At 48.3% G+C, this 27950-nt stretch overlaps 5 protein-coding genes across 10 annotated transcripts in view; 4 read left to right on the top strand and 1 right to left on the bottom strand.

The window, feature by feature from the left end:
• The window catches only part of clstn1 (calsyntenin 1), a 36138-nt gene extending 31706 nt beyond the window's left edge, over positions 1-4432 (top strand). For all 4 annotated transcript variants that reach the window (XM_029247887.1, XM_029247885.1, XM_029247886.1 and 1 more), the window contains 3 exons: positions 18-153; positions 1065-1249; positions 1662-4432. In XM_029247887.1, coding sequence (XP_029103720.1) covers positions 18-153; positions 1065-1249; positions 1662-1850 — 510 coding nt within the window. In that variant the 3' untranslated portion in view covers positions 1851-4432. The remainder of the gene's footprint in view (positions 1-17; positions 154-1064; positions 1250-1661) is intronic.
• A 220-nt stretch (positions 4433-4652) lies between these two features.
• Positions 4653-9879, bottom strand: lzic (leucine zipper and CTNNBIP1 domain containing). 3 transcript variants are annotated; one of them, XM_018733896.1, is made up of 8 exons: positions 9786-9879; positions 8340-8448; positions 7725-7860; positions 7426-7524; positions 6930-7025; positions 6713-6794; positions 5638-5694; positions 4653-5564 (listed from the first exon to the last, which is right to left on the bottom strand). In XM_018733896.1, exons 2-8 carry the CDS (start codon positions 8438-8440, stop codon positions 5506-5508), a joined length of 630 nt encoding a protein of 209 aa, XP_018589412.1. In that variant the 5' UTR covers positions 8441-8448; positions 9786-9879; the 3' UTR covers positions 4653-5505. The 3 variants fall into 3 exon arrangements, with proteins under 3 accessions (XP_018589412.1, XP_018589413.1, XP_018589414.1); XM_018733897.1 differs by lacking the exon at positions 5638-5694 and having other exon boundaries at positions 7725-7881; XM_018733898.1 differs by lacking the exon at positions 5638-5694.
• Positions 9880-11973: 2094 nt separating this feature from the next.
• On the top strand, positions 11974-15159 carry nmnat1 (nicotinamide nucleotide adenylyltransferase 1). The gene is made up of 4 exons (XM_018733893.2): positions 11974-12088; positions 13276-13459; positions 13545-13678; positions 14753-15159. Exons 1-4 carry the CDS (start codon positions 11974-11976, stop codon positions 15157-15159), a joined length of 840 nt encoding a protein of 279 aa, XP_018589409.1.
• A 2420-nt stretch (positions 15160-17579) lies between these two features.
• On the top strand, positions 17580-21769 carry LOC108923253 (retinoid-binding protein 7-like). The gene is made up of 5 exons (XM_018733894.1): positions 17580-17776; positions 17978-17991; positions 19810-19988; positions 20871-20972; positions 21716-21769. The coding sequence occupies exons 1-5, from the start codon at positions 17580-17582 to the stop codon at positions 21767-21769; spliced, it is 546 nt and encodes a 181-aa protein (XP_018589410.1).
• Positions 21770-23728: 1959 nt separating this feature from the next.
• Positions 23729-26595, top strand: LOC108923234 (retinoid-binding protein 7-like). The gene is made up of 4 exons (XM_018733872.2): positions 23729-23850; positions 25318-25496; positions 25929-26030; positions 26264-26595. The coding sequence occupies exons 1-4, from the start codon at positions 23778-23780 to the stop codon at positions 26315-26317; spliced, it is 408 nt and encodes a 135-aa protein (XP_018589388.2). The 5' UTR covers positions 23729-23777; the 3' UTR covers positions 26318-26595.
• Positions 26596-27950: the final 1355 nt, after the last annotated feature.

Below are 27950 nucleotides of genomic sequence, written 5' to 3'. Positions count from 1 at the left end.
GTGGATTCTGGTCCCAGGTGAACGTGATCCACACGGCCAACCCGATGGACCATGCCAACAACGCAATGGCGCAGCCACAGTTCATCAACCCCGTGCAGCACGCTTCAGTGGACCTCTCCGGCCACAACCTGGTCAACAGCCACCAGGCCTCAGGTACACTGGACCTACACTGGATCCCAGGCCCCCTGTTCCAGTAGGGCAGAAGGGATTAGAACACGTTGTTTTATTTATTGCGATGGAAGTGACGAAAGACGAGATAGGATTTGGTCATCCTGCCTCTCACTAATGCTCCTTAAATCTCAGTTGTGGGTGATCTCGATACCACAGTGCCCAGGAAACATGTTTTTTTAATGAAGACCATCTCCCGTAACCTACAGGCTTTGACATCTGAAAGAAAGAATATAAGTGGATACACAGAGTCCTTGGATTATGACTGATTATTCATTGGAAAGAATGGAAGACATATTTTCTTCATTTACCTGCTTTTTAAAATTTGTCTGTAGCGGAGCAAACAAAGTGTATCTGCTCACCCAGCCAGTAGATGGCAGTAGAGAGCACACAAACAGAAGAGGAGCGTGGCTCCGCCTTAATTCAGCTCACTGCCATGGTGTTTACACAACACTTGTCTGGTGTTAATAACTTAATAAATATTTAAAGGACCTTCCAAAGTGTATTTTATTAGCTGTACTTGATGTAACCAACGAACACATGGAAGTACATTTCCTGTTATGCTTTCATTGATTTTGTTTAGTGGTAAAAGTGACTTTGGAGTGAAGAACTCAACGAAATACGAACAGAGTCGTGATCCCAGTGTGTTTATGAAAACGTTGTGCAAATAACTAGTTTTCCGTTTACAAACAAGTCATAAACAGCTGGTAGCATAGTGTTTAGAGCTGCTGCCTTTGGCCCCAAAGGTTGCAGGGTCAAATCCCCCCTCCAGCTGTAGTACCTGCAAGCAAGGTACTGACCCTAAATTGCTAAACAGATAAATAAATGTAATACAACTGCCACCATGTGGACAGAGCATCTGTTTTATTTTCTAAGTGATGCTGTGCTCCCCCCAGTGGTCCCTAGCGCCGCCACCATCGTCATCGTCGTGTGCGTGAGCTTCCTGGTGTTCATGATTGTGCTCGGAGTGTTCCGGATCCGAGTTGCTCACCAGCGCAGCCTGCGAGACCAGGAGGGCGGCAAGGACAGCGAGATGGACTGGGACGACTCTGCGCTCACCATCACCGTGAACCCCATGGAGGTGATAACCGCAGACTGTCTCTTTGACCCTGATCACTGAGGGGCTCGCAGCCCGACACCTTGTATCACCGTGGGACATTTGTTGAAAGGGGAACACATTTTGCAGAGCCCCTCAAGGGATTCGAACCCACATTGCTCTGGTTGCAGGATCAGTTAGTTAATCGCCGCTGAGAGCTTTCCTGCATGTGGCGGCCCAGACCACACCCAAGAAGTATAAAATTTCATTTCATACAGCCATCGTGGAATTTTTGGGGAAAGCAATGCACTACAGCCCCCTGTTGAATGTGGTCAGATCTTACAGCATAATATGAGTAACGGCTAAGCGTTGTCATTTGTATTACTGGTACGTACAGCCTGCTTTCACAGCACCCATGAGATCGGTAGAGATGTCTCCGCGTGACTTGTCTCCGCAGACGTACGAGGACCAGCACAGCAGCGAGGAAGAGGAGGAGGACGAGGAGAGCGAGGACGGCGAGGAGGACGATATCACCAGCGCCGAGTCGGAGAGCAGCGAGGACGAGGAGGGCGTCGGCTCCGAGGAGCAGCAGGGCGCGAGCCGACAGCAGCAGCTGGAGTGGGACGACTCCACGCTCACCTACTGATCGCACACACGCGCACGTACAGACTGACAAACACACACACCTGCTGACCTACATGCACACCCTAGTGACTCATACATGGAGGAACACGGGCATCCTGACCTTACACACACTCATTTCCTGACCCAGAAATACTACAGAGTACAAATGCTGCGGGGACACGCACGCACACGCACACGCACACACACACGCACACCCACACGCTCCGGAACCAGTGATCCACCCCCCTCATTCCTACAGTCCCCCCTGCTGAGGATCCATAATGTACAGAACACAATCGGCAAACAATCACAAATCAGGCATCTATGGAGCCAGACCCGCTGTCTCCACCCACTGCCCCCCCCCCCATCCACTGACTCCGCCCACTCCCTGCTGCTGGATTAGGCTTCGCTGTTATCCCTAGCTGTTACTGTAATGAGTTCGCGGTGATGGCGGAATCGCCCCCTTTGGCTTTATTTATTGTTGGGATGTTGGGGGGGCTTTGATTTGGGGGTGGGGGGGGTGAGCAAACAGCGCGCTCTCTTGTCCCGGTGACCGCGTCTCATGTAAATACTGTGCACATGTACCCTGGTTCCCCGTTTCCTCCTTTTCGTTCGTGTTTTTGTGTGTGTGGGGGGGGTGGGGGGTGGAGGAGAGGGGAGGGCGACGCCCAGCATCCTTTGGTTCTTTTTCTATTTTTGTTTTTAGTGCATGAGAAAACGAGGCGGAGCGAAACGATAGAGCGTAGAGACGTTCCTTTTTACCTTTTTGTAAATACCATGTAAGTAGTGGATGGGAGGGGGGAGGGGGGAGGAAGGCGGGAGGAGGGGTACTCCATGACAACAGGCGGCTCAGTGTAGCGGGGGGGGGATTTTTCTTTTTTTGCTCGAGTCCTTTGCCCTGTTTACCACGATTGTACCACACAAACTTTGCATGATAGAGTGCAGGAGCCAGAGGCTCTGACCCCAGTGGCCTGTTTGTGGCTCCCGCACCCCATCGCTCCTCCCTGGTTGTGCACATCGGCCGGTTTCCCGTCCTTCAATGTGCAGATGATCCATTGGAGTCTCGTACGCATCACTCACGCACACACGATTCCTCTTAGAGAGAAACAAACAAACAAGTAGCATTTTGCGAGGCCGCGGGTGAGGTGTGGAGCTCCGCCTTCCGTCACTTTCACTTTAGCTTATTCTACGATCGGCTCCGCGTTCCCCTCCGGTCCCTCCAGACTGACCTTCTCGAGGTGTAACGCTTCATCCTCTTTCTGGAACATTATTGTGGTAAACAAAAGTAAAAATGTGTAAAGCATGTCCTTCGCCGTCCCCACACAAGGACCTTATTGTTACACAAAGTTTGCTGAACTGGTCTTTAACGGTTACACCCCCTCTTGGAAAGATGCGAACAAACACTGTACCGTACTTTGCTGTCGTAACCAGCTCCTTCCTCCTGCAGTTTTCGGGGTTCGCGATGAAATGTCAGAAGTGTGCAGAATCGCGTGGCATGATGACGAAGGTGAGACACTGGAGCGTGACGCAGAGTGACAATGACATGGCGCAAATCCCCAACGGCCCCCTGCAGGGCCCCCGGTGGGTGATAACGGACCGCAGATCCTTCCTCTGTGACCACGACCGGATTCGTCTTCTGCTCCTTGAGTACGAAACACGTTTCAGTTCTTGGCATTAGGACAGCTTCATTTTTTCAGAGCCACGCTGTGTGTTGGCGCAGGTGAGAGCGCCCCCTACCTGTCAGCATGGCGTGACGTGTCATTTTTTACAATGGAACTTCCTTTCGCTCCAACTCTGGGGCAGTGATTTCAGTTTGTGTTGTAATAATGATTACTGGTACTACCACCATCCTTACGGTGACAGGTTCTACTTTCTGTTCGCTTGTAGACACGGTGCCCTTGAAGAGGGAAAATAACGGGGTCCTTAGATCGGGCCGACTCTGTAAGACGGGCGTGCGTTCCCTCCTGCCCCTCATCCTACCCACAATTCCCTTCCCCCTACAGCCTCCCACCTGTCTTTTCATAGGGAATCGCCTTGCGGGGGTGGAGAGGTACGTCGCAGACGCACCTGCCCCCCGACGACTCGATGGCCACTTTCTACCCCTTTCACCATTCCATTGGGACCAAACCATTCCAGGGCAGCCGGGCTTCGCACCTACAGCCCCTCAGCAGCAGAGCGGCATTGGGTTGAATCACGTCTCCCAGCTGCAGCACAGTTATTGATGGAACGTCTTGCTCCGGGTCAGAGGAGACGTGGCAGGTTCTGGGTGTGTGGGACTTGAGACAAGCCGGGGGGGGGTCTGGGCTGTGCACCCCACCTTGTTTAGCGCCACCTTGTTGGGGTTCACACTCCGTAATGTGATGCCGCACAGTCAGACGCCACTCCGCGCAGTCCGGGACGCCGCCGTCTACCATTTCCCGTTATTTATTTCTCTTCTCTTGCGACTGCGCACAAGGGCCGTCGCTCTGTGTTCTTCTCAGTACTGACTGTCAGCCGCTGCCTTTGTGCTTGTTGGGGCAGAACTCACTTTTTCTATGGTCCGAGTGCACATGGCGGCGCCGATGCTTGCTCTTTGAACTCAATAAAGAACGAGGAGATTACTTTAAGCTTGTGTCCAGCATCTTATTCCTCTTTCTCCGTGTGTGTGTGTGTACATACAGGGTTCACAGCGGCAACTGAAAGCAAAACTTTCTTTATGTTTTGCAAAAGAACTGCGATTTACACCTTTAGGAAAAACTGCTCAAAGCCAGTAAACAAAGTGCCAAAGAAAGGACTCGATGGCTGGAGATACTTAATACATTAGTTTTACTACATTCCAGGTACAAAACCTTTCAATTACAGAAGTGTCATTCACGTGCATTAAGAAGAGATGACAATCTGTGTTCCACACCCACTCCAGGCTCTACATCGTCATCATCACAATATCAGAAGTGTTCTAGAAACGGTGGGGGGTTGAAAAGGGAGCTCTGATAAGTACAGAAATGTCTGCCGCTCATCTTCTCTTTAAAACTCACACCACTAAGAGGGCCAGAACTCCCAAACCTGGCCCTCGGCTATGACTTTAGCTACAGTATAAAGCACCAACCAGCTAAAAATGGATCAACTTGTTCACATTTGCAAATCGAGCTAACAACTTCAGGTCTTGATCAGAGAACAGTTAGAAAAGAACAAGGAATTACAAAAAAGGACAAGTAACTGGAAAGTACCTTTTCTGAGCACTGCTGAGACTAATGTAGGAGGAGAGTGTCCAGTCCCTCAAGTCGGCGTCGCAAGACATTCATCTCGAGCCAAGAAACGCCCGTGCACTTTCACAGGTGCAGAGACGTCAATCCGGCTGCCGAGCTGTTATCGAACCCTTCTTAATGTAGCACGGTTCCTCTTTTATGACCGAGGGAAACGTTAATAGGAGGAGCATCAGGTAAAAATAGCCCCAAGTCTGTAAACTGGACTGCGGTGTGAGGCGAGGCGCTCTCACACAGGGCAGTCGCCACAGCTGCACGACAGTGTGTGAAAAAGACATGTAAACCAGACGTGGTGCAAGTATAGCTGCTAAAATGTACACTGCGCAGAAAAGGTGTGGAGGGGCGGCAGACTGCTGTTGGAGTCCCAGCCCCTCAGTGTGTTTGTAACCAGTGAGTGGGCGACACGCCAATCATGCTGGGCCTCCAGCCCCCACGTTACGTCTTTGCCTTTTCCACGCCAGATGAAGCCAACGCGAGAATCTTGTCTTCGGATCCTGGGGAAAGACGTGTGAAATAGGCATTTTTCACACTGCAGATTCCGCTGGTCGTCTCTTCTAACGAACTCACCTGAGACCGCAAGTCTGTAACTCTCTCTCTTCATAACTCCAAAGTGACTTATCAAAACTTAAAAAAGACAATAAATAAACAAAAAGGGACAAAGATATGACAACATTCCCCAATTTATTTAGTTGTTAGGCTTTATAAAAATCTCTAATATAACTATAATAAACAAACTAATGGCTGAAAACAAAAATACTGCCTCCACAAACTCCTATTCAATCAGGAACAGCAGACACTAGCTGTAAACACTGTGACTGTGAGTGGAACAAATGCGGCTCCGCACTTTTACTCTGTTTGGTGCTATTTACTGCCATCTATTGATTCAGAGAGTCAAAACAGGTATTTGATGAATAGAAAAGAGAAAAACTGCTATTACAAAGTAACACACCGCAAAACATCTACATCTTTGAAATTCATAACTCAACCACTTGTAAGACAACTAACTTGAGTCTTAATCATTACTAAATTATCTGTAGTTAAGGAAGCTGTCTTGGCTATAACTGGCAGTGAACACCTTTCCTGCACTAAACAAAGATGGATACATGGTTTCCTATTTAAAGTAGAAAATGTGTCTCCACAGGGCTCCTTTCAGTGAATACTGCAGCTCCTGGACACATTTCCCAGTGGGGACTCGGAGCTCAGCGCCCTGTTCAGCAGCAGCTCCACGATGATCACTCCTCACTGCCCCCCCACCACCCACAGCATGCACTTGCCCTCATAATCCACTCAAGAGTCACAGCACAGAAAAACAGAGAAATAATTTATGTTACGATTTAACAGCCTCCTGAGTTTAGTATTCTAGCGGTGGAGTATTTCAATAATGTTTATAAGAAAAAATATATAGCGAACAACAGAGTTATTGAGTGAAGATCACCGCTACGAGCAATTAACTGTCCAACTGTGACAGCTGGTTCTCATCACGACACCTTGCAGTTGTCGCCTTCTACATCTGAAACACAGCTGTTTGTACTGATGCTGAAAGCACGCGGTGTTTTCGGAGAACTCGTCAGCGAGGGACGGGTGTGCGGTGTACGGAGCTACACGCCCTACAGGCGCATGCAGGGAAGGGGAACCCACTCACCAAGGCCTGCGGTGACCTTCTGAAAGTGGCTGAGGCTGGCGCTCGCGTGTGTCGCCAAAAACGTTTCATCTTCCGCCGTGAGCTTCAGAAAGGAGAACAGAGAAGTAGGACACCAGGTGGGCATGGCCGACCCCCTGTGAGCGCACACGCATACACCTTCGGGGCCGCCGCTTTCCACAAATTAACTGCCTTCTTTCCCACGTGCTGCCACTCTTACCGTCTCACCCAGCTTCCTCAGGGCCGTGAGGATCTCCACTTTCTGCTGGGTGTGAACGTCCCGCGCTAGTTTCCCCACCATGACATCTCGGTCCATCTGCCAGGGTGCAACTGCAGTTTAGTATTTTGTCTTTGACACGGACTGCAAACCACACACACCTTTCCCCATGTGAGCACCGTTACACTAACCCCCTCCTACCAAAACTTGAATATTTAGTTAATTCACTCATAGTGTGAGTGACAGTGACAGAGAGAGTGTGTGTGTTCCACTGATGTATGGATGAGTGACCCAGTGTAAGTAGTGTATCTAGCACTGTAAGTCACCTTGGTGAATAAGGTGTGGGCTGATATCACTACATAGAGTTCACTGGAACTCGCGCTGGAGAAAAGCATCTGCTAAATAAATAAATAAATGTGAATGTGAATGTAACATTTAGCTCAAATTACTGAAGTACTTCAGCTGCTGCACAACTAAGAGCGTCTTCTCTTGGCATCACCTCGGCCAGTCGGGTTCTCAGCTGCCCGGGCTGCTTCTTGGCAAAAAGCCGGATCACCTCGGGCGTCTTGAACGCTTGGCTGATGGCAGCTTGAATTGCCTGACGAGGAAAGGAAACAGAGCAATGCCACATGAGCTCTGGCCACAAACCACTGTTCCGGCTTCTCTTTCCGGAACAGCGTCACAGGAATGAAGTCCAAGCAGATTTACAGACTAACCCGTATTTTACCGGAAAAGCCCCGCTGATACAGAACCACGTTCAGAAGTTTGAAACGCAAAACCATGGGACGGGTCTCATACCAGCTGCATCCCTCCCAGCTCATCCACCAGAGTCATGTTGCCGGAGATTATCTTCTCCAGCGAATCGTTGAACTCGCTCAGCTGCTCCAGGGTCTCCCGCTTGGTCTCCTCGTACTCGTCCGGCTCCAGGTCCTCTCTGCAGACAAAACCAAGGCCTCTTGAGAGGCCCACCTCACACTTACCGCATTCACGGCTGAATCCCACACGACGGACATCACTCTTTCCACCACCGTCTCTCTCAGGGCATCGACGTCTACTGTTTACTTTCAGCCTGCATCATTGCCTTTTACTAAATGAGATTTCCATGAGCTCACTGATATCCTGCTACACTACATGCACCCTTTTGTCTTTCATTAAATTAATGAAATTTCATTAAATATCCCACGACAAAGGTGTCAGATAAATAAGGTATAATAACATGATCTCTTTATTATTCCATGCTTTTTTATTCAACATCACCTTTATTATTCCATGCCAGCAGAAAACAGCACACCTCTGTTTGAATGGAATCATTTCACATGCCCCTGGTGTTCTAACTCGGACACAGGCAGCACGAACCCTCCCAAACTGAACTGAACTAAAAGGTGGTTAAGGTAAGGGGGGAGGTCTCCTTACCTGCACTCCTCCAGGTCCTGCAGCTGCTGCATCAGTCTGTCCAGCTGCTCCTCCAAGTTCTGCTTCAACTTGCTGGTTTCTGACTTTCCACGAGAAGCCATGGTGTCTCCTTTAAATTAAAAATCAAGTGTTAACTCTCTAAAAATTCTAGCACCACCACACTGAACACCAGTGCTGCCCAGGGCTGTGTGCTCAGTCCACTACCGTTTACCCTACTGACTCGTGACTGCGCTGCAAAGTACAGTTCAAATCACATCATCAAGTTTGCTGACGACACTACAGTTGTGGGCCTCATCAGCAACAATGATGAGTCAGAGTACAGAGAGGAGGTGAAGCAGCTCGCAGAATGGTGTAGAGACAACAATCTCTCTCTAAATGTTGATATAACTAAAAAGATGATTGTCAACTTCAGGAGGACCTGAGTAGACCAGTCACCGCTGCACATCAATGGCACAACTGTGCAGAGAGTTAAAAGCTCCAAGTTTCTTGGTGTGCACATGATGGAGGACTCTCAACACCACTTGCCTAGCCAAGAAGGCCCAGCAGGACCTCCACTTCTTACGGAGGCTGAAGAGAGCAAAACTCCCCCCTCCCATCCTCACCACCTTCTATAGCAGGACGACAGAGAGTGTCCTGACCAGCTGTCTCACCGTGTGGTACGGGAACTGCACAGCCTCTGACTGCAAGACCCTCCAGTGACTTGTAAAAACAGCTGAAAAGATCATCAGAGTCTCTCTACCCATCATCAACACCTCATACAAAAACCGCTGGATCTGCAAAGCCACCAGCATTCTAGACGATCCCTCTCACGGACTCTTCGCCCTGTTGCCATCTGGCAGTAGGTACAGGAGCATCCGTGCCACCACCAGCAGACTCCGCAAAAGTTTCTTCCCTGAGGCAGTCAGATTACTCATCACCCTGCTGCCTCCCAATGCTCACCTGGCACAGTCAAACAGCAAACCCAGCATGACTGACTCCATATACTACAACTGTCTACAGTAACAGTTCACAGCCCTTCGTCCTGTGTATCTACTGTTCTGTAAATGTATAGTATAGTTCTGCACTCGTCTCACACTGACACTGCTGTATTTCACCCTGAGTGCTGTTCTGTGTTGCACCACCATGGCCCATCATCATCATGGTGAATGATCGTGCCGGTCTCGATACGTGTAGTCGAGAGCTTGATTTGAATATCATTATTATCATACACCTTCTGAAACAGGTATCCAAAACAAAACTGCGAAACTATTCAGCTTCCTTAAGTGCTTTGTTTTTCAACAGCATTATTAAAAAATAGAAAGCAGAACAGTCAGAGAAGGGATGCCAGGGGCTGGTGGTGTCACACTCACGCCCTTTCACTTGTTTTCTATTTTGTTTCTGTGTATTTCAAAAACATACAAAAAAACAGTTTAATTCGTTAACACGTTAAAAGGAATATTCTGTCACCTTAGTTTGTATCCTTCCAATCGGTACCGTGTTTTCGGTTCAATGTCTAAGGCGTCAAAAATAAACAGTACTGTATTTTACCTTACGTTCCGCAGCGCTGAGAGGAAGTACCACTTTACTTCCGGGTGTTTTGGACCAATAAAAAAAGTCTCTTTACTCTATTGTCCAATGGCATCAGACATGGTACTGCAAAAAGAACCAATAAAAACAGGCTCGGAAATTTATAAACCAATAATATCAGGCCTGATGTTCTGAATCCGATCCTTCCGCATTACGTGGTGGAACAAGGATATTGTAGAGGAACTTTGGTTCCGCACAGATTCAGAGCCCATTAATCGTGGTGAGTACATTGGTTTCCCTTTATAACAGTAAAATAACTGGCATCTACACATATATCATCCCCTACTTACCCCGACAGAAGGTAACTTAGTCCTCATGTATACACACAATTTCTTTTTCCATATTGACTTCACTGCGTTTCAGTCACATTTTTGTACAAATTGTAGTCTTTCCTCTTCAGTTGTTGAAAACTTTTGGAGAAAAAAAACGATTGGTTTTTAAATAACAAATTGGCATCTTTCTAGAAAACAGAACACTTTACCTAAAGAACAATTTCAATAGTTTTGTGGAATGGACTAACGAAATGCAGACGCTAATTTCAAATATTAATATTAATAATAATAATAACAATAATAATAATAATAACACAGAGACTTGTTTTTATTATTATTGTTGTTGTTATTACTACAAGGTGCTGGCACTCTGGGTTCCCAGCTCCTGAGCTCTACTTTTGGATGTGGGTTCAAAACAAATGTGGTTGTGGAGCACTGCGACCCAATGCTGTACTGGATCGGTGAATATTCACCTGTGTTTTGCCTGCAAAAGGAAATTCCATAACAAGTAAAGATGCCCAGTTGTCGTTTGCATGAAGTTTATCTTAGTCTGTATTTCCATTTTCTCTTGCAAGCAAACAGCATTTCCCTCTGGCATTATAAGAGTAATTCATTAATTCACGCTTTTCTCCAAAACAACGGAGAATTCAGAGAGGGAAAAAAGTATGATTCTCATTTTGTAGCTGTGGCTGAGTCCATGTTGTTGTGCTTTTCGCAGGAGCGCCATGAAAACAGCGCGAACACTCTCACTTTGGTTCCCGGCTAATTGTTTCCACTCGGACTCTCAACTGGCGGCGCACTTGCGCGAGAGTCGCGTTACCGTTCCGGAAACTTTCCCCGGAAGTTCCTTCACGGAACTTGGAAGGGTAAGGAGTGCTTTTTTTTTTTTCTTTTTTTTCTTTGCACTCGCCCGATGGCTTCAAAGTTTTTCCTTCGGTTAAAACGGTACAAACACTCGTGTGTGGAGGCGCGCGGTGTCGCAGGTGCTCGCGCACAAGGTTTACGTGGTGTTTCCATGGTGTTTCTGTGTCCTCGCGCTGCACAGGTGTCATCACCTGTCCGAAGGTGTCGGGAAAGAAGCGCTAGTTTTGGTTCGTGTGTTGCGACTGGCAACTTTTGGCTGCTAATAATAATAATAATAATAATAATAATAATAATAATAATAATAATAATAAACTGAACAGTGAATGAAGGGAGTTGACACGTGATCCTGGAAACACTGCTGTACAAATATAGTATCAACACTGACTCTTTACTTTATGTAATTAGTTACTTTAGATGACAGCTGGTAGTGGTTAGAGTTGCTGCCTTTGGACCCAAAGGTCACAGGTTCGATTCCCATCTCCAGCTGTAGTACCCTTCAGTAAGGTATTTACCCTAAATTGCTCCAGTAAATTACCCAGCTGTATAAATGGGTAAATCAGTGTAAGTTACGTAACAGTGGGAGTCACTCTGGTCCAAGAAGTGTGAGATAAAAAGTGTAAATGTACATCAATTCGTTAGATTATTGATATTGTTGTTACCTGTCTTTATTTAGCCCACACCTTTGTCCAAGGTGACTTTACCTCAACTTTACCCCTAGCCGGAGCTCTAACCGCTACGCCACCTGCTGGCTCTTGTGTAGGAGTTGTTGGACGTAGGTGACATTTGTTGATCCCGCAGCGTCTCTGCGGGGCTTTGGAAGCTGCGCATTCATGGCTGTGATGTTTTCCTCCGCTTTTCCCGACTCGCCCTGCGTGTTCAGCTTGCAGGTGCAGCCCTGGTCCACGTGGAATCGCTGCCTCGCAAGCGGAGCCATGGATCGACAAGGGGTCACCGGGGTGGTGCTCTTGTCCTGCGGCTCCTTCAACCCCATCACCAACATGCACCTGCGCATGTTTGAACTGGCGCGCGACTACCTGGAGGACACGGGTACGGAGCGTGTGAGTCGCTGTGCGTTTTGCTTGCTCCCACAGGGAAACCAGCACCTGCTGCCGTCTCTGGCTGTGTTTTGTTAACTTGGACAAGTGATGGGGAAAAGGGAGCTTATCTGTTGGCGAAACCGCCTTCCATTCAGTCCCACTTCCGTATTCCATTGTAGCTGAACATTGCTTAATATTACTGTTGTTACTAATACTTTTCCGCATTTACCGGAGTACAACCGGTCCCTTGACACAGCGCTGACACGGAAAGGATATGATTCTTCACGCAGCAGAATTAATACAACGAGAAGCACAAGTTATCGGTCACGTGGAAATATAAACCCTACAGTCCAAGGCTTTGGGACTGTGCCTGTCTGATAGCACCATGTTGCTGGTTCACATCCCTCCAGTATCTTTTTTTTTTTTTTTTTGGGAGAAGTGGCTATCAAAGAGATTTGTTTGAAACCCTTAAATGCTGGCAGGGATTTAGCAGCTCGGAAGGACACAAGGAGCCCATTCCACCATTTGGGGGCCAAAACTGAGAATTGACAACCTTTCGATTTTGGATATGCCGTGAGCGGGATCACCAGGTGGCCACAGGGATAGAAGCGCAGTGCTCTTGTTGGGCGTAGCGAGTGATGAAGTTGTCGGTGTTCTGAACACCAGACCCAGATCCTTTGATTCCTTGTCTTGTTGGACTCAATGAGAGATGTGTTGAGAGAGACAGGTCCACACCTTCAGTGCAACATGAACTCATCACCTCTGCTGTCTCTCCCTGGGGGTATTTGAGTCACGCGTTCTTTGACTTTGACATTAGCTGTGATGTCCAAGTGTCCACATTCCTGGAGTGGGAACCCATATTTAGGCGTGTTGAGTGGTCTGCCCAGGTAAGGGGGGGTGAGAGGACCTACTGCGCTGTGGTCCTGCCACTGTTCTGCACAGAGAAAGGAAGAAGAGGCCCATCCAGTTCTATTGATGTTGCTCTTAATAGGGTTACATTGCAGTCATAAGTAACGTTTTGTATGTTTCCTTACTCACCTCATGAGTTCCCAGGTGACGCATCTTGGCGTTTTGACACATTTGGGGGAGGCTGAGAGGGACGCGTTTCCCCTAGAGCTGTTTCGTTCTCGTCGTCTTTGTGATACGAGAGCCGTTGGTCTCGCGGCCTCCGTGTGACCCCCCCCCCCCCCCCGACAGGGAAGTACCGTGTGGTGAAGGGCATCATCTCCCCGGTGGGTGACGGCTACAACAAGAAGGGGCTCATCGAGTCGTTCCACCGCATCAGGATGGCTCGTCTGGCCACGGTGACCTCGGACTGGATTGAGGTGGACGGCTGGGAGAGCGAGCAGCTCGACTGGGTGGAGACGGCCAGAGTGATGAGGTGAGGGACGAGTCCCCGCCCGACAGGAAGTCCCTCGCAAAGTCCGCTTCCTTAAGCGCCCCACCCCCTGTTGGACTGTCCCTAGGCATCACTGTGAGAACCTGGTCTCTGCGGAGCCGAATGCAGATGAGGTGGACACTGTGAAGGTGGGCAGGAAGAGGAAGCATAAGGAGATGGACTCCAGGTGCGAGGACCTGTGCTCCAAGCGCCATCGAGCAGGTAACGGACGGTTACTGTGGCTTCATATGTCCAAACTCCCACCCTCAGAGGACAAACTGTCAACCTTTTTGTCACAAGTCCAGCACTACTTTTCGTCCTATGGGTGGTCCTGCACTTGCGGTGAGATTCTGTTGTGAGGCCACTGTCCTCAGTCGCAAACCCCTTTGTGCTGTGTTACATAAATGATAAGAATATGGACCTTTTGTAAAAGGGGCACCTGGTAGCGTAGTGGTTGGATCTGCTGCTCTTTGACCCAAAGGTCACAGGTTCGAAACCAAACTCCAGCTGTAGTACCCTTGAGCAAGGTACTTACCTTGAATAGCTACAGCTGTATCGGTGGGTAAATAAGTAATGTAACAGTGTAAGTGGCTTTGGAGAAAAGTGTCAGATAAAAGAATAACGTAAATAAGTAACATGCGTGTCCTCCATTGTAGCAGAGCGCTTTATCACACTGTTATCTTCCCTTTCATTTCTACAGTTTCTTTTCCACACAACCAGAACAGTTGCTAGGCACTAAAAATTGTAACCTCAACAGAATTGCAAGCAAAATTTTGTGTAAGAGTAAGACAGTCGCTAATGGGCACGCTGACTGAACCAGTTTAATAAAAAAACATGGTGCGACCAGCTGACGTTACCGTATGCGAACATAGGGACTTAGGAATAATATAATGAGGTGGGTGGGACAGCCGTCGTAGGACCACCCGTGTTGTGGCTCTGAATTTAATGCTGTGAGGCTAGCATGTGGCGTAGTGCTTAGACTTGTCCTCTTCCAATCAAGGGTCCCAGGTTCGAATCCCCACTCCAGCTGTAGTACCGTTCCTCAGAGTGCTTTTCCTGCACAGTAATTAGTGCAGTGTATAGCACTAGTGTGGTAAGTGACTGGAGAAGTGTCACATGAATGAGTAAATAACAGTGTATTTCCTGTGTCCAGCCTGTGTTTTTCAGTCTTATGCAGGTTCATATTTACTGTATTTATTTACTGAAGCTCAGCATTGCAGCTGTACCTCCTGTAGCTTTCATGTCTATGTCCTGACTCAGTGCGGTTTGACCTTCCCACGATGCTTTGCTCTGCAGACTGCCCCCGGCTGATGATGCTGTGTGGCGCCGACATACTGGAGTCGTTCGCTGTGCCGGGCCTCTGGAAGCAGGAGGACCTGGAGGAGATCGCGAGCCACGGCCTGGTGTGCGTCACGCGGTCCGGCAGCGACGCCGAGGCCTTCATTCACAGCTCGGACCTGCTGTGGCGCCACCGCCACGACATCCACATGGTGCGGGAGTGGGTGGCCAACGACGTGTCGGCGACACAAATGCGCCGTGCGCTGCGTCGCGGCCAGAGCGTGCGCTACCTGCTGCCCGACGCCGTGGTCTCCTACATCCGGGAGAACGGCCTGTACACGGCCGAGAGCGAGGAGAAGAACTCCGGCGTCGTTCTGGCTCCGCTGGAAAAACACTCCGAGAACAAGTCGAGCCCCGCCTCCTGAAATGCCCCCGGGACTCCTTGTCTCTCCAGCTGCGATGTAGATGCGCCCCTCTAGTTAGCGGGGTGGTTAGGGCCACTGTCTCGCAGTGGAAAGGACGGGGCAGCAGGTGGCGCAGTGTGTTGTATTACAATGGGAAACATCAGCGGATGAGTGACCCATTGTAAGTAGTGTATCCAGCAGTGTAAGTCACCGTGGTGAATAAGGTGTGTGGGCTGGTAACACTACACAGAGTTCATTGGAAGTTGCTTTGGAGAAAAGTGTCTGCTACATAAATAAATGTGATTCTTAAGTAAACTTAATTTCTTTCTTTCCACTTTATGCACTGATGTTCATCGCAGGAATAGGTGCATAAAACTCAGAATAGACTAATCCTGATCACCTTCCTACAATTATTTTTATGAAGTTACACAAACATTTACATACAATACAGGAGTGGTGGCTGTGTAAAGGCTTATCTGGGCATGATCGTAAGGTTACGGTGCATGAACATATACACCGTACGTGAGCTGGAGAGATGATGGGCAAAGTGAGTCTGGAAGAGGTGAGTTTTCAGACCCTTCTTGAATGTGGACAGAGTTTCAGCAGTTCTGAGTGAGAGGGGAAGGTCGTTCCACCACAACGAGCCAGAACCGAGAACCTCCGTGCTTTACCTTTCGTAGGTGGGACCACCAAGCAAATAGAAGTAGACTAGTGAAGAGGTCTGGTGGGGGTGTAGCGAATGATGAAGTCTTGTAAGTAGCTGAGAGCAGTTCTATTCCATCATAGTGTGTACACTCTCACTCTTGAGTTGCATTGTGTGCAGAATATGTGACAAATGGGATGGTGAAGCTGCAGGTCACACACACGCACAAACACAAACTTACCTGGCTTGGCCCCTTGTGTGTTTCTAGCTTTCAGTTGCACTGCAGGTAGGACCACATACTGGCGCGGACAGGGAAGGAGATGTTTACGCAAGGATGCTGACGAGTGAAAACACCTGGTACGTGACGAGTTCTCCACATGGCGAGGATCGAGTGCGACTGCCCGCATCGTCTGACACGCTGTCACTTTGTTATTTGAAGTAAAACATTTTTACTGCCGTGGGTTTTGCTCTCGCTCTCATGTCCGTGTGACTGGAAGGGGCCACTCGGTGGCGGAGCGGCGAGACACAAGCGCCTGACGATGAAGAGAACGAAGGTCCTCTCTTCACAGCCGCGCTCCAACAAACACAGCTGGGCCCAGAATTCTGTTTGTTCCTTAATTTGTCTAAGTCCAAAGCCAGTTTTACCTCTAAGTCACAATCAGTGAAATACAGATGTTCCTTAATTCCTTGGTTCCCATAAAGTTATAATAAAAGTCTTAGTGTTGTGGTTTTTTTTTTTTGTCAACTTAAGTTGAAACGTTACAGTTTGAATGGTTTAAAAAAAGGTGTTCAGAAGGAAAAATCCAGCCTCCACCTCCTCCCGTTTAGTGCTCTGTTTGTGGACTAATTAATAACCCTAAACGTGCCGCCTTCCTCCTCTTGTTATTGATCACCAAGGTGCGCGGACAGCACGCGCTCGCTGTAAATGTGGTCGAGGTGAGTTGAATGAGCGTGGTCCCACTGCTCTTCTGTAGGAGCTACCAGTGTAAACACGCGTCCCGTTTACTCCGCTACAGAGAGACTCGGAAAAGGGGTAAATAATCTCGAACAAGCAAGAACGGTTTGCGACACGGAAAAAGGTGTAACGTAAGTAAAATGAAGTGAGTGGGTAAAAATTCCCCTGCTGTATAAATGGAAAAATCAGTGTAAGTAGCTGAACAAACCCCTAATTATCCATCACCTTGGAGGAAGGTGTCAGGTATACAACGGACATTAATAACAGTCTGTCCTTGGACCGTGTCCCGCAGCGCCTGTCCCTCTCACACAAGGGCTGGCGGTTGGCGTCCCTCCCAGAAATCGTGAAACCGTGCTGTCTTCATCTTCTCCGAAACACTGAGAACGCCGAGAGCCGCCGGCATGTTTTTCCCACCGTTTTAGCGCTCACGTTGAACGAATCCCCAGAAGGACACGGGTTCAAATCCCACCTCCTGCTGTAGTGCCCTCGATGGAGGTACCTGCCCAAAAGTGATACGGTAAAAATGACCGCGCTGCATGAATGGGGAGATGCGCACGTGTGTCGGTTATTTCTAGCGACCCTAGTGGTACCTGCCCCTGGGTCCCCCCAACCCCCACTCCGCAAGGCCCCATTTCAGGTGAAATTCAGCTCTAACTTATATAGATGGGCCACTTGCAGACAGAATGAGGCGCCGCTCCGGCTCTCGCGCCCCGAACGCTCAGCGGACATGGCCTTTGGGAAGTTTCCACCCCCTCCACCGCCACCACGCTGAGGAACCTGTCTGACCTGACAGGGCAGCACCTGATTGGCGAGGCGCCGGCCAGTGAGGTGGTGTCACCCGGGATGCGCTCGGGTAAAAAGCTGTGCGCGTCGCACCCCGGTCGCACCCCCTGCCCGTCCAAGATGCCCGACAGCCTGTGCGGCACCTGGGACATGGTGAGCAGCATCAACTTTGAGGGCTACATGGTCGCGCTCGTTGAGTCCCCCCCCCCCATGATCACGCCAGCTCGCATGGCTTTCCTTACCAATGAAATACCCTGGTAGATCACCGCGTGTCTCTGAACACATCTCAGATTTACCTGATGCTTCTCTCCGCAGCGACTTATCGCGTTAATGTACCTACTGTTACTTGTAGTACCCGTGAGCAAGGTACTTCCCTTAAATTGCTCCGGTAAAATTACCCATAATTGTAAGTCACTTTGGAGAACGGTGTCATAAATGTGTTTACCCTTTCTTTTTAGTGCAGTAATTCAGGGTAAGTACTTTGCTCAAGGGTGCTACAGCTGGAGGTGGCATTCGAACCTTTGGATGCGAAGGCAGCAGCTCCAACCGCTGCACCAGCAGGGAAATGCAGTACTTTTACCAGTGTAATCAGTAGACATTTGGAACTGATGAGTTTGTAGCTGGTAAAAGTTTGGACAGATGTTACAGGGTCTTGCTGACAATATGTAGATATGATGGACACATCAGTGACATTGTCCCCCCCCGTCTGATCCGAAAGTGAAGCTGGTGTAAGATGATCTCAGTTTCCATTCTGTCTCTCTATCGCTCTCTCGCGCGCACACACACACACGCGCACACAGAGCCGCTGTGGAAAATCGCTCCAGATCTGTTTTTCACACACGTTCCTTTTGGCACATGAACAAGAATTACCTGGTGGTTAAGGCACCGGTTTGCCAACAGCTTTTCAGCTTTCGGAAGCCAAAAGTAATATGAAGAGGAGCATAAACGCCACCCTATTCTTACACCCATGAGGTGATGGTTAAGGCACCACCCCACTCCCAGGTACAACTGTTCTTGCAGCATTTCTTTCCCGCAGGGGTTCCTAACTTGGAGTCCATGAAGCCCTGGGGGCTCCGGGGTCCGGAAAACAAACGGAGACAAACGAAAACATTACTATATTATTACTCTCTGTGGTGTAATTGTATGTAAAGGTTTCAATGCACTGTTTCCTCCACGTTTATTTCTGCATATTTTTCTTATTTCTATTATTTTGTTATTTCATTAGATTCTTAAAGGAGTCAGTGGAAGTGTTTCAGAACCTCTGAATTAACATATTCTAATGGCTAATAGGGGGGTGCGGTGGTGTAGTGGGTTGGACCGGGTCCTGCTCTCTAGTGGGTCTGGGGTTCGAGTCCCGCTGGGGGGGCCTTGTGACGGACTGGTGTCCCGTCCTGGGTGTGTCCCCTCCTGCATTGCCAGGTTAGGCTCCTGTTTGCCGCATGCCCGCATGGGACAAGCAGTTCAGACGGTGTGTGTAATGGCTAATAGGTTAACATTACACTATTATTACTCATCTGTCCATTTTAATAACTTTTTGTCGTGATCAGGGTGCAGCAGATACTATCCCAGAAGTACTGGGTCCAAGGCTGGGGGTGACGACACACCAGTACTATTATAGTTCCATTTTTCTGATGCTTTTTCTCCAAAGCAGCTTCCACTGTTTAGTTACATCTATTTACCCTTTTGTACAGCTGGGTAATTTTACTGGAACAATTCAGGGTGGGTACTGTGCTCAAGGGTACTACAGCTGTTGGGGGGATTAGAACCTGTGACCTTGGGTCCAAAGGCAGTAGCTGTAACCACTGTGCTTCCAGCTGCCCTGCTATTATCATCATCATCATCATAATCATCATCGTCTGGGGGGCGCGGTGGTACAGTGGGTTGGACCGGGTCCTGCTCTCCGGTGGGTTTGGCGTTCAAGTCCCGCTTGGGGTCCCTAGCAATGGACTGGCGTCCCGTCCTGGGTGTGTCCCCTCCCCCTCCAGCCTTACGCCCTGTGTTGCCGGGTTAGGCTCCGGCTCCCCGCAACCCTGTACGGGACAAACGGTTCAGACCGTGTGTGTGTGTGTGTGTGTGTGTGTGTGTGTGAGAGAGAGAGAGAAAGAGATTATTATTATTATTTGCTTGCCAAACAACTCTACTCAGTGAAAAGTACTTTTACCAGACAGAACAGCAGGTACAAGGATGACAATGAGCCCAGGCACTCCTCTGAGAAGAGGTGTGGTCCATTGCCAAGGGCAACCGTGCGACCCTACCCATGTGCACCTGCGTGAACTTGTGTTCCCCCCAGGGATCTGCCCGATGCTCTGCAAGTTGGCGCTCAAGGTGAAGCAGAGGAAGGTGGTTGAGCAGCGGGGAGACGTGTACGTGGTGAAGACCCTGAGCTCACTGAGGAACCACTCGCTGTCCTTCAGGGTGAACGAGGAGTTCGAGGAGTTCACCAAGGGCCTGGATGAGCGGCACTGCAAGGTGCGCCAGGGCACGTCCCCACCCACCCACGCACACATGCACGCACACACACACACACACCAGACAGAGCCTGTCCTCGCTGTCCACAGCAGACAGGTGAACCATTTCGCATCTCCTTCTCTTTGAGAGCAACTGTGGGTGGAACATCTTAGATGATCTACCACACAAAGGTGTAAATCGGCGAGAGTTCGCACGGCTGGAAGTCGAAAGAGTCGAAAGGTGTGACGCTTCGCTGTCCGTGTTCAGGCATCAGCGCACCCAAACAATGGGCCTCACTAAGAAAGAACCATTAAACCCTGTTTTACTTTACAGCCCGGAAGGCTGATGATCTAGCGCCTGTTAGGTGTGTCTCACAGTCTTTCCGGAAACCGTGGCCTCTGTGGACAAATAAGTGAAATATTCCAGACATCTGATTGGCTCGGTGGAAGTGGAACCAAAGTGCCGCACACGGTACCACCCGTGGCAGGAGGTCACTGGGTCCTTGAGCGTACCCCCCCAACGCAGAGGAGGACAGGGAAGGAAGAAAGGGGAAGGATATCCATCGTGTTTTCAGAACTCGCTCGTCAGAAACAGGACGCAAAGGGTTCGAGGAGGTGCAGAAAGAGGAGCACGGCCGTCTCTCCAAGGGTCCGTCGTCAGCTCCCCGCTTCGGGGAAAGAGCACCGAGACACTAAAGATGAGCTGATGCTCTAATCCACTGAAAGAGCCACACAGGGGCTTAACGCAGATGTCCTCAGGTGACCCCAGTTTCACCCCAGACGAGTTTTCCATCATTTTCCACAAAACACACCGACACGTTGAGCTCCGCCCCCGAGGCTCAGAGCGCAGAGAGCAACCACCCATGCTCCTGGCCTGCTAACACTCTCGAACCCTCTCCGACAGTCCCTGGTCACCTGGGAGGGCAGGAAGCTCGTGTGTGTGCAGATGGGCGAGAAGAAGAACCGAGGCTGGGCCCACTGGATCGAGGACGACAAACTGCATCTGGTAACGGCAGCTGTTCTGCTATTCCCATTGGTAGTGTAGTGGTTAAAGCTGTGGCCTTTGGACCTGAAGGTCACAGGTTCAAATCTCAACTATAGTACCCTTAAGCAAGGTAATTGCCCTAAATTGCTCCAGTGAAAGTTGTATCCAGCTGTGTAAATGGGTAAATCCCTGTAAGAAATTCAATATTGTAAGTTGCTTTGGAGAAACATGTCAGATAAATATAAGCCCTTCAACAGAAGAGTGGTCTATTCTAGTACTGATAGGTTGGAATATAAGGATGGGGTGTAATTAGAAAGACCTGCTGAGAATCATTTAAGTGCAGCAGGTAAGGTTGGGGTAAAACACCGCACAGTGAACACTGCAGCCCCCCCCCCGAAGCAGGGCTGGTCAAAGTTGGACTAAATAGCAGTGGCTTTAAGTTATTCTCCACAGCGTAAAAGACAATAAGAGTTCTTCCCTGTTTGGAAGACACAACGTGAACAGGGCAGCCCTGTAACCCCCATCCAGACCCACGTAAGTCAGGCACCACGACTGGGTGACAGTGGAATTCTAGCTAAAGGTCAACGCTGTCACCATCTTACCCCGTCTGAAACGAGTACGATGGACTGGCGTGGATGAGCGGTGGACGCCTTCTGCCTGTTTGCGGTCAGAACTGTCACCGCTGCCCGTGAGCCGCTCGGGGGTCACTGTCCTTTTCTGAGGGGAACGTGTGTTTACCCTCTTCTTACTGTTCTCTTTCCCAGGAACTGTACTGCGAAGGCCAGGTGTGCAAGCAGGTTTTCAAGAGGCACGACTGAGGACACGGTCATCAGAGAGTGTCCTCGTCCTGGACCCGTTCCATTGCCGCTCTTGGGCCGTCTCTTTCACCGATGACCGGCTGTTCCTCGACCTCACGGTCCCATCGCCGCCCGCGTTTCCATGTTCCCGATTCGGGGCTACGTCGCATTACCGCATACACACCACATAGGGGTGTTTACTTGTATTACTGCTGGTGTCTTCTGTTTTACAGCGGCACCTACTGCATTTTTACATCACTGACTGTGTGTGAAGAGTCAAGCACATGAGTGCAGGACGAGACGAAGAGGCTCTTTCAGAGCATCACTGGTACCGTGACCTGAGTGCCCCAGAGTGCAGTCGTGAAGAAGGCTGTGCGCCCATTATTCCTTCTTGTGGATGTTTCTCTCCAGCGGACACACAGCATTGCTTGGAGGAGCACTTTAGGGAGAGCCGGAACGGCAAAGATGGTGCTTTTCCTTCCAGCAGCCGAAGGCGTGCAACTGTAATACAGCCTTTTATGGTAATACCCAGTTTTCGATTTACGGAACAAAAAAAAATCAGCGCAGCTAAATTCATTCAAAGCCGCTCCAAATAATGAAAGTTGTGTGTCACATGAGTGAAGCAGAAGTGCGTTAATGTAACACAGCTGACGTCTCTGCATCCAGATTTCTGTCTTTCGGTGTTGGGATCTATCGGAGTGTTGCTTCAAGAGAGCAGGGCATTATGGGAAATGTAGGAAATTCCACAGGAGTGTCCCTCAGCCATACTGGGTGTGTTATTTCATTGAATGATTGCGGAATCAATCACACACGTGCGCGCACACACGCACACACACACACACACACACACACACACACAATGTCTACACCCGCTTGTCCCGAGCGGGGTCGCGGCGAAGCGGAGCCGAACCCGCCAACACAGGGCGCAGGGCCACACTCCGGACGGGACGCCAGTCCGCCGCAAGGCACCCCAAGCAGGACTTGAACCCCAGACCCACCGCAGGAAATGTTTAGCTGATAGTTTTTGGGGTTATGTTTGCACATTGTGGCAACAGTGCAGTTCTAGAAAGTTGTTCACACTGACGTGGACAATGATCTCCAATCTTCAGCGTAGCTTCATATATCCAGGGGGGTTGAGTGTGCTTTCTGTTTTTTCGTTGTATGACTTGCCCTGGCTAGTTTCCATTTGACCAAGTTTTGCAACGTTTTGTTTCTGCTCCATGTTAAAGGGCAAAGAGGAATCCATTCATTATTCATAGGTCAAAGAGTGTGCGAGGAGCCACTGGAGACAGCAGCTTGACAACGTATCCTCTGATCAAAGCACTCCAGATTCTGATGTGTGTGTGTGTGTGTGAGAGAGAGTGTGTTTTCAAGGGGGGGGATTTTGTCACCTAAATTTCCTCTGACTTTGAATACTTTGCAATGTCAGTTTTGAATAAAAGTGAATTCTTACTGGAATTTTTGCAGATCCATATTTGGATGAGCAGCATAAATAAATATATTCCTGCATATAAATAAAGATTGCAACAGTAAAACTGTGAACATGTCGCATATATGCGTAAGTTGCATTTGTGATCGTCTTCATTTCAGGTTTATTGCAGACTTATGGTACATGACCTACAATGTGGTAACCATGTTCTGTCCATTTGTTTATTCATTTTAATAAAAATGAAAAACAGTGATAATATCACACATGAAATCAATGATGTGGAAAAAGATGCATTATAGAAAGGACACAATGGTGACTGGTGAGGGATTGAGTAATAATTAGTAATGATTTGATAACAAAGGCACTGATTCACTTGGTTCAATGTATAAGTCCACAGATCCTGAAGGTCATGGAGAACCTGGCTGTGCTCAACAATGCAGCTCTGCTCCACAGCAGGTAAGCAATTAAGCAATTAGCTGGAAAATCAGGGTGTGACACTCCTCCCCGAGCTTCAAAAGTCACTGGAGCAGTGGGAGTTCCCATCTAGGTGGGGCACAGTAGAGTACAGGATCACTAGGTGGAAGACAGGAGCAACTAGAAATGCCTGTGGACATCAGTGGCACCTGGGACATGGTCTCCAACCACAACTTTGATGGCTATATGGTTGCTCTTGGTAAGGGCACTCTTGGGTTTATGTGTCTCTTATTTGGACACTTGCTTAACACATTCTGAGTCATGTGGAGACATGATTAGCTAATTAATGCCAGGTGGAAATTGTTATGGGTTTTTTTTAAGACTTTGCCATAGTAAAGGGATCTAACACAAAAATGTGGTCCTTTCACTACACATCAAGTGACAAGGTGAAAATCAGCTATTTTAACACTGGGTTTTTTTTTTTTTTTTTTTCCCCCCCATTGGTATGCTTCTTGCACACAGAGACTGACCCCTTTTTTTCATTACTGAGAAAGTGACTCAAGTTCCAGTAGCATGTCAGATTAGTGTAATTGGGTGGCACAGTCGGGAGTAGGGCTGCTGTCTCACAGTGCCTGGGTGGCTTTGAAAGGACATGGGGTTTGATCCCTGCTCAGGCTGTGTGGTGTTTATATGTTCTCCCTGTGCCTGTGTGGGTTTCCTTCCATAGTCCAAAGACCTGCTGTTCAGGTTTACCCATGGTGTGTAAGTGACTGAGTGTTCCCCCTGATCTGTAGATGAGTAACCCATTGTAAGTAGTGTATCTAGCAGTGCAAGTCACCTTGGTGAATAAGGTGTGTGGGCTGATGACACTACATAGACTTCATTGGAAGTAGCTTTTCTCCAAAGCAGCTGCTAAATAAATGTAATTCTCTTCATGCTGCTCTCATAGGAAAACTGATCTACCACAGTTGGTGCAGAATATTGCAGCTGGAATTGTGACCAAAAACCGCTTGTAACACCTGTACTTGCCAAACTGGATTGGTTACCTATGAACTTCGGAACGCTTCTGAAGTCAATGCTGTTGATTTAAAGTCTTAAATGGAATTGCTCCAGAACATATTTTGGAGTCTTTGGGTATATATCCTGAGCTGTGGTCTAAGGTCTTTAAGTAGAAACTTTTTGACTGTTACAAATGGTGGTCCCTCCATCTTGTGCAGTAAAATAAATTTCCCTTCTTGGAAAGGCATGTTTTTTGGCAGCTTCTTAAAAAGCTGCTCAATGATAAGTTTCCAATATTTTCTTTTTGAGAAGGCTCTTTAGAACTACAACACTTGCATGAAAGATGCTTTACATTTAGTTGATGCTTTTGCCCAAAGTGACTTAATTATTGGCCTGTTCACACAGCTGGATAACATCTACCTGTGTAATTTATGGTAAGTACCTTGCTCAGGGTTGCTGCAGTAGGTTAGTGTTGAATCTGATCTGACCGCAGAGGTAGCGGCTCTAACCACTGCACCACTTGCTGGCCCATACAAGCATTACCCAGCAATAACTAGACTATACAACAGTCTTATCTGAACCTGGAACTACCTGGTGTGCTGTGTCTGAAAGGTGTGATTAAGAATCATGGGTGGGATTAGGCAGTTTAGGTCAGTTCTGGAGCTACTGTCCACATGATGCTGACCTGTAGCAGTCAGCATGAGGTTGATGCCCCAGCTTGTTTCAGGAATCGACTTTGCCACGAGGAAGATAGCAAACTTGCTGAAGACTCGGAAGGTCATTGAGCAAGATGGCGATGTCTTCACCTTTACAACAGTTAGCAGCTTGAAGAACTACAAATCTTCCTTCAAGCTTGGGGAGGAGTTTGAGGAGATGACCAAAGGACTGGACAACAGGAAGTGCCTGGTGAGGAAACGTGTTGCTTTTGAGTACATTTGCTAATGAATAGCGTTCTGCTTAGAACTAAATTACTGCATGTTGAAAGCTGATCAACTACCACCATCTGCAGTGACAAATTCTCATTCATTTAGCTGATACTTTCCTCCAAAACAACTTGCTGTTATACCTGTTGTATAAAAAGTAATCTTATTGGAACAATTCAGAGTAGGAACTATGCTTAAGGGTACTGCAGCTTTTTAGGGAGGATGTGAACTAGCAACCTTTTGGGTCCAAAGGCAGCTGCTGTAATTACTATGGGATCAGCTGCCCCTCTTGACAAATGTCATGTTTTTTGGGGTCATATGTTTGAAGGGTCCCAGATGTTCCACCAAACAGCACAGTCTATACTCTCTGTAACAGACCTGGATGGCCAGGTCATCACTTAATGTGCTGCTCTAGTCCCAGGTGAACTGGGTTGGGGACCACCTGGTGTGTGTGCAGAAGGGTGAGAAGAAGGACCGTGGCTGGACCCACTGGCTGGAAGGAGATGAACTCCACCTGGTATGGAGCAGTCATCAATGGGTTGGCTGTCATGTTGCATTTGGAATATATCTAGAGGGCTTGTTCATAACCTTTAATGGTTACAACTCATGGAAAGTAACCCTGGAGGCTGGCTGTCTGGTCATGGCAATGTGTAGGCTACATAATGGTGACAACTGCAAAAAAATCCACTTGACCAATTGGATTCACTTGCATGTAAGCCTCTTTAAATGGCACATTCTCTCCCTCTACAGGAACTTAAGTGTGAAGGTGAAGTCTGCAAACAAGTCTACAGAAAGAGCATTTGATCTGGCTGTTAGTTGGCAGGATTGTTGTGCTGCAGTTTTCAACATTACTCTGTCTTGTGTGTGTGGTTTTTTTTTTTAAGGTTCTTTTAAAAGCTTTTGTTGCAGCAGTTGTCTGTGTATAGTACAGATTCCTTGGTCTATAGAGGTTCAAAGCATGATTTAACAGTACTTGTCCTAGATGGTTTCAGTTGCCTAGGTGATAAACAATCCTTGCTATTCAAGTTGGATGGAGCTGGCATGTAATTTGTGTGCTACTCCCCTATTCTAGTACAGTAAACTTCTCAATGCTCTTCAGATATGTGTGGCTTAATGTTTGGGTGGGGATGGCCAACCTGGAAGGTCTCCTTGGAAGGACTTGGCTAAAAGTAGTGATGTGCTCAGTGGCTAATGGTCTAATGTGATTGGTCTTCCCTGCACTGAAACTGTAGCAGAAATTTCTCCAGAGTTGGCTGACTCTTCGGGGTTTAACAAACATCTAAGGCATTAAATCAAGAGAAGCTTTAGGGTTTCAGTCAGCTAGCGGAGCTGGTTACATTGAAACTTGTCTGCACGCTAAATCAGGCTACCTGCTGTCCATGTAAAAATTACTACTCCTTGAGCTTCTGTCAACTTGTTATGATGGCTATCTTCATGTAGCCATGCCCTACTACACATCCCCTGCTGTACAGGCTATGCAAGCAGACCAAGTGACTACTGTGTGACACAACTTACCACATGGTCATCTGTCATAGAAACACATTGAGATTAAAATACTGGAATGACAGCTTAACTATTCACTTGAACACAGGTACAGCTCAGCTTCTGATCCATATGGATCAGACCCACTAAAAATGGTTTAAAGTCAATAGAACAAACCTCTGACAGCTGTAGCTTGGGAGGTCTTTGCTGTCCAAGAAAATGCATGAGCCGATATCCTAACATTACCACAAGTGCTCAAGTGGAGGAGCAGCATCTTAAACAGTAAGTCAACCTCAGGCACACCTGTTGACTGTTTGCTCAGTGGTGCACTTCCATATTTCACAGTAGCAGGCTGTATGGAGTTGTACAGCTTTTGCTCTTGGAAAGAGTGGGAGATCACTAGGTGGTGCTGCATTGAGGGGAATGCATGGTGAGTGTCATCAGTGCAGCTTCTCCACCCTCCAGGCTGTGTCTTATGTGAGAGGGTGACAAATGCACACTCCCAGTAAAAGGCTGGTGCCAACCCTAGCTGAAAGAGGGCCTTTCCCCTTTCACTCTGGGAAGGACTGTTTGACTCTCCCTACACTATCTCTGCACTTCCTGAGATGTAAGAGAGGGTAGCTGTTCTTATTTCTCAACCACATAAGAAATGCAGTGTAAAATAACAGCCATCCTACTAATAAAAAGTAAAACACATAATTTAATCATTGAGGATCTTGGAGTGGCTGGAGCGTAAGGTGGGATGTGTGCTCTAGGTCATGGTGAAATAAAACAGGAGGAAATTCTTGTTAGTGAATTTCCTCTTACAAATATTATCAGCCAAAACAGTAACTAAAGGATGCTCATCGTCCCTCCGCTTAACATCTTCAAAACGGGGAAATCGGCGATGGTTGAAGCGTCGCTCACGCGGCCCATGTTCCGGTGCGTAACGTCATCGCCAGGCGTAGCCCTCCCG

The sequence above is a fragment of the Scleropages formosus genome, chromosome 2 (assembly GCF_900964775.1).
Source record: "Scleropages formosus chromosome 2, fSclFor1.1, whole genome shotgun sequence".
NCBI lineage: Eukaryota > Metazoa > Chordata > Actinopteri > Osteoglossiformes > Osteoglossidae > Scleropages > Scleropages formosus.
This window is presented reverse-complemented; position numbering and strand designations above follow the sequence as displayed.

What these genes read in the sequence shown, in the direction of transcription:
- lzic (XM_018733896.1), bottom strand. Translation starts at nt 8,440, where the DNA reads ATGGCTTCTCGTGGAAAGTCAGAAACCAGCAAGTTGAAGCAGAACTTG. An exon ending in CAGGACCTGGAGGAGTGCAG is followed by an intron (nt 7,861 to 8,339) that starts GTAAGGAGACCT and finishes TTTTGTCTGCAG; the next exon opens with AGAGGACCTGGAGCCGGACG. An exon ending in TGAGAACCCGACTGGCCGAG is followed by an intron (nt 7,026 to 7,425) that starts GTGATGCCAAGA and finishes GCACCCTGGCAG; the next exon opens with ATGGACCGAGATGTCATGGT.
- nmnat1 (XM_018733893.2), top strand. Translation starts at nt 11,974, where the DNA reads ATGGATCGACAAGGGGTCACCGGGGTGGTGCTCTTGTCCTGCGGCTCC. An exon ending in CGACTACCTGGAGGACACGG is followed by an intron (nt 12,089 to 13,275) that starts GTACGGAGCGTG and finishes CCCCCCCGACAG; the next exon opens with GGAAGTACCGTGTGGTGAAG. An exon ending in GAGACGGCCAGAGTGATGAG is followed by an intron (nt 13,460 to 13,544) that starts GTGAGGGACGAG and finishes GACTGTCCCTAG; the next exon opens with GCATCACTGTGAGAACCTGG.
- LOC108923253 (XM_018733894.1), top strand. Translation starts at nt 17,580, where the DNA reads ATGCGCTCGGGTAAAAAGCTGTGCGCGTCGCACCCCGGTCGCACCCCC. An exon ending in TGGATGAGCGGCACTGCAAG is followed by an intron (nt 19,989 to 20,870) that starts GTGCGCCAGGGC and finishes CCTCTCCGACAG; the next exon opens with TCCCTGGTCACCTGGGAGGG. An exon ending in AGGACGACAAACTGCATCTG is followed by an intron (nt 20,973 to 21,715) that starts GTAACGGCAGCT and finishes TCTCTTTCCCAG; the next exon opens with GAACTGTACTGCGAAGGCCA.
- LOC108923234 (XM_018733872.2), top strand. Translation starts at nt 23,778, where the DNA reads ATGCCTGTGGACATCAGTGGCACCTGGGACATGGTCTCCAACCACAAC. An exon ending in TGGCTATATGGTTGCTCTTG is followed by an intron (nt 23,851 to 25,317) that starts GTAAGGGCACTC and finishes AGCTTGTTTCAG; the next exon opens with GAATCGACTTTGCCACGAGG. An exon ending in AAGGAGATGAACTCCACCTG is followed by an intron (nt 26,031 to 26,263) that starts GTATGGAGCAGT and finishes CTCCCTCTACAG; the next exon opens with GAACTTAAGTGTGAAGGTGA.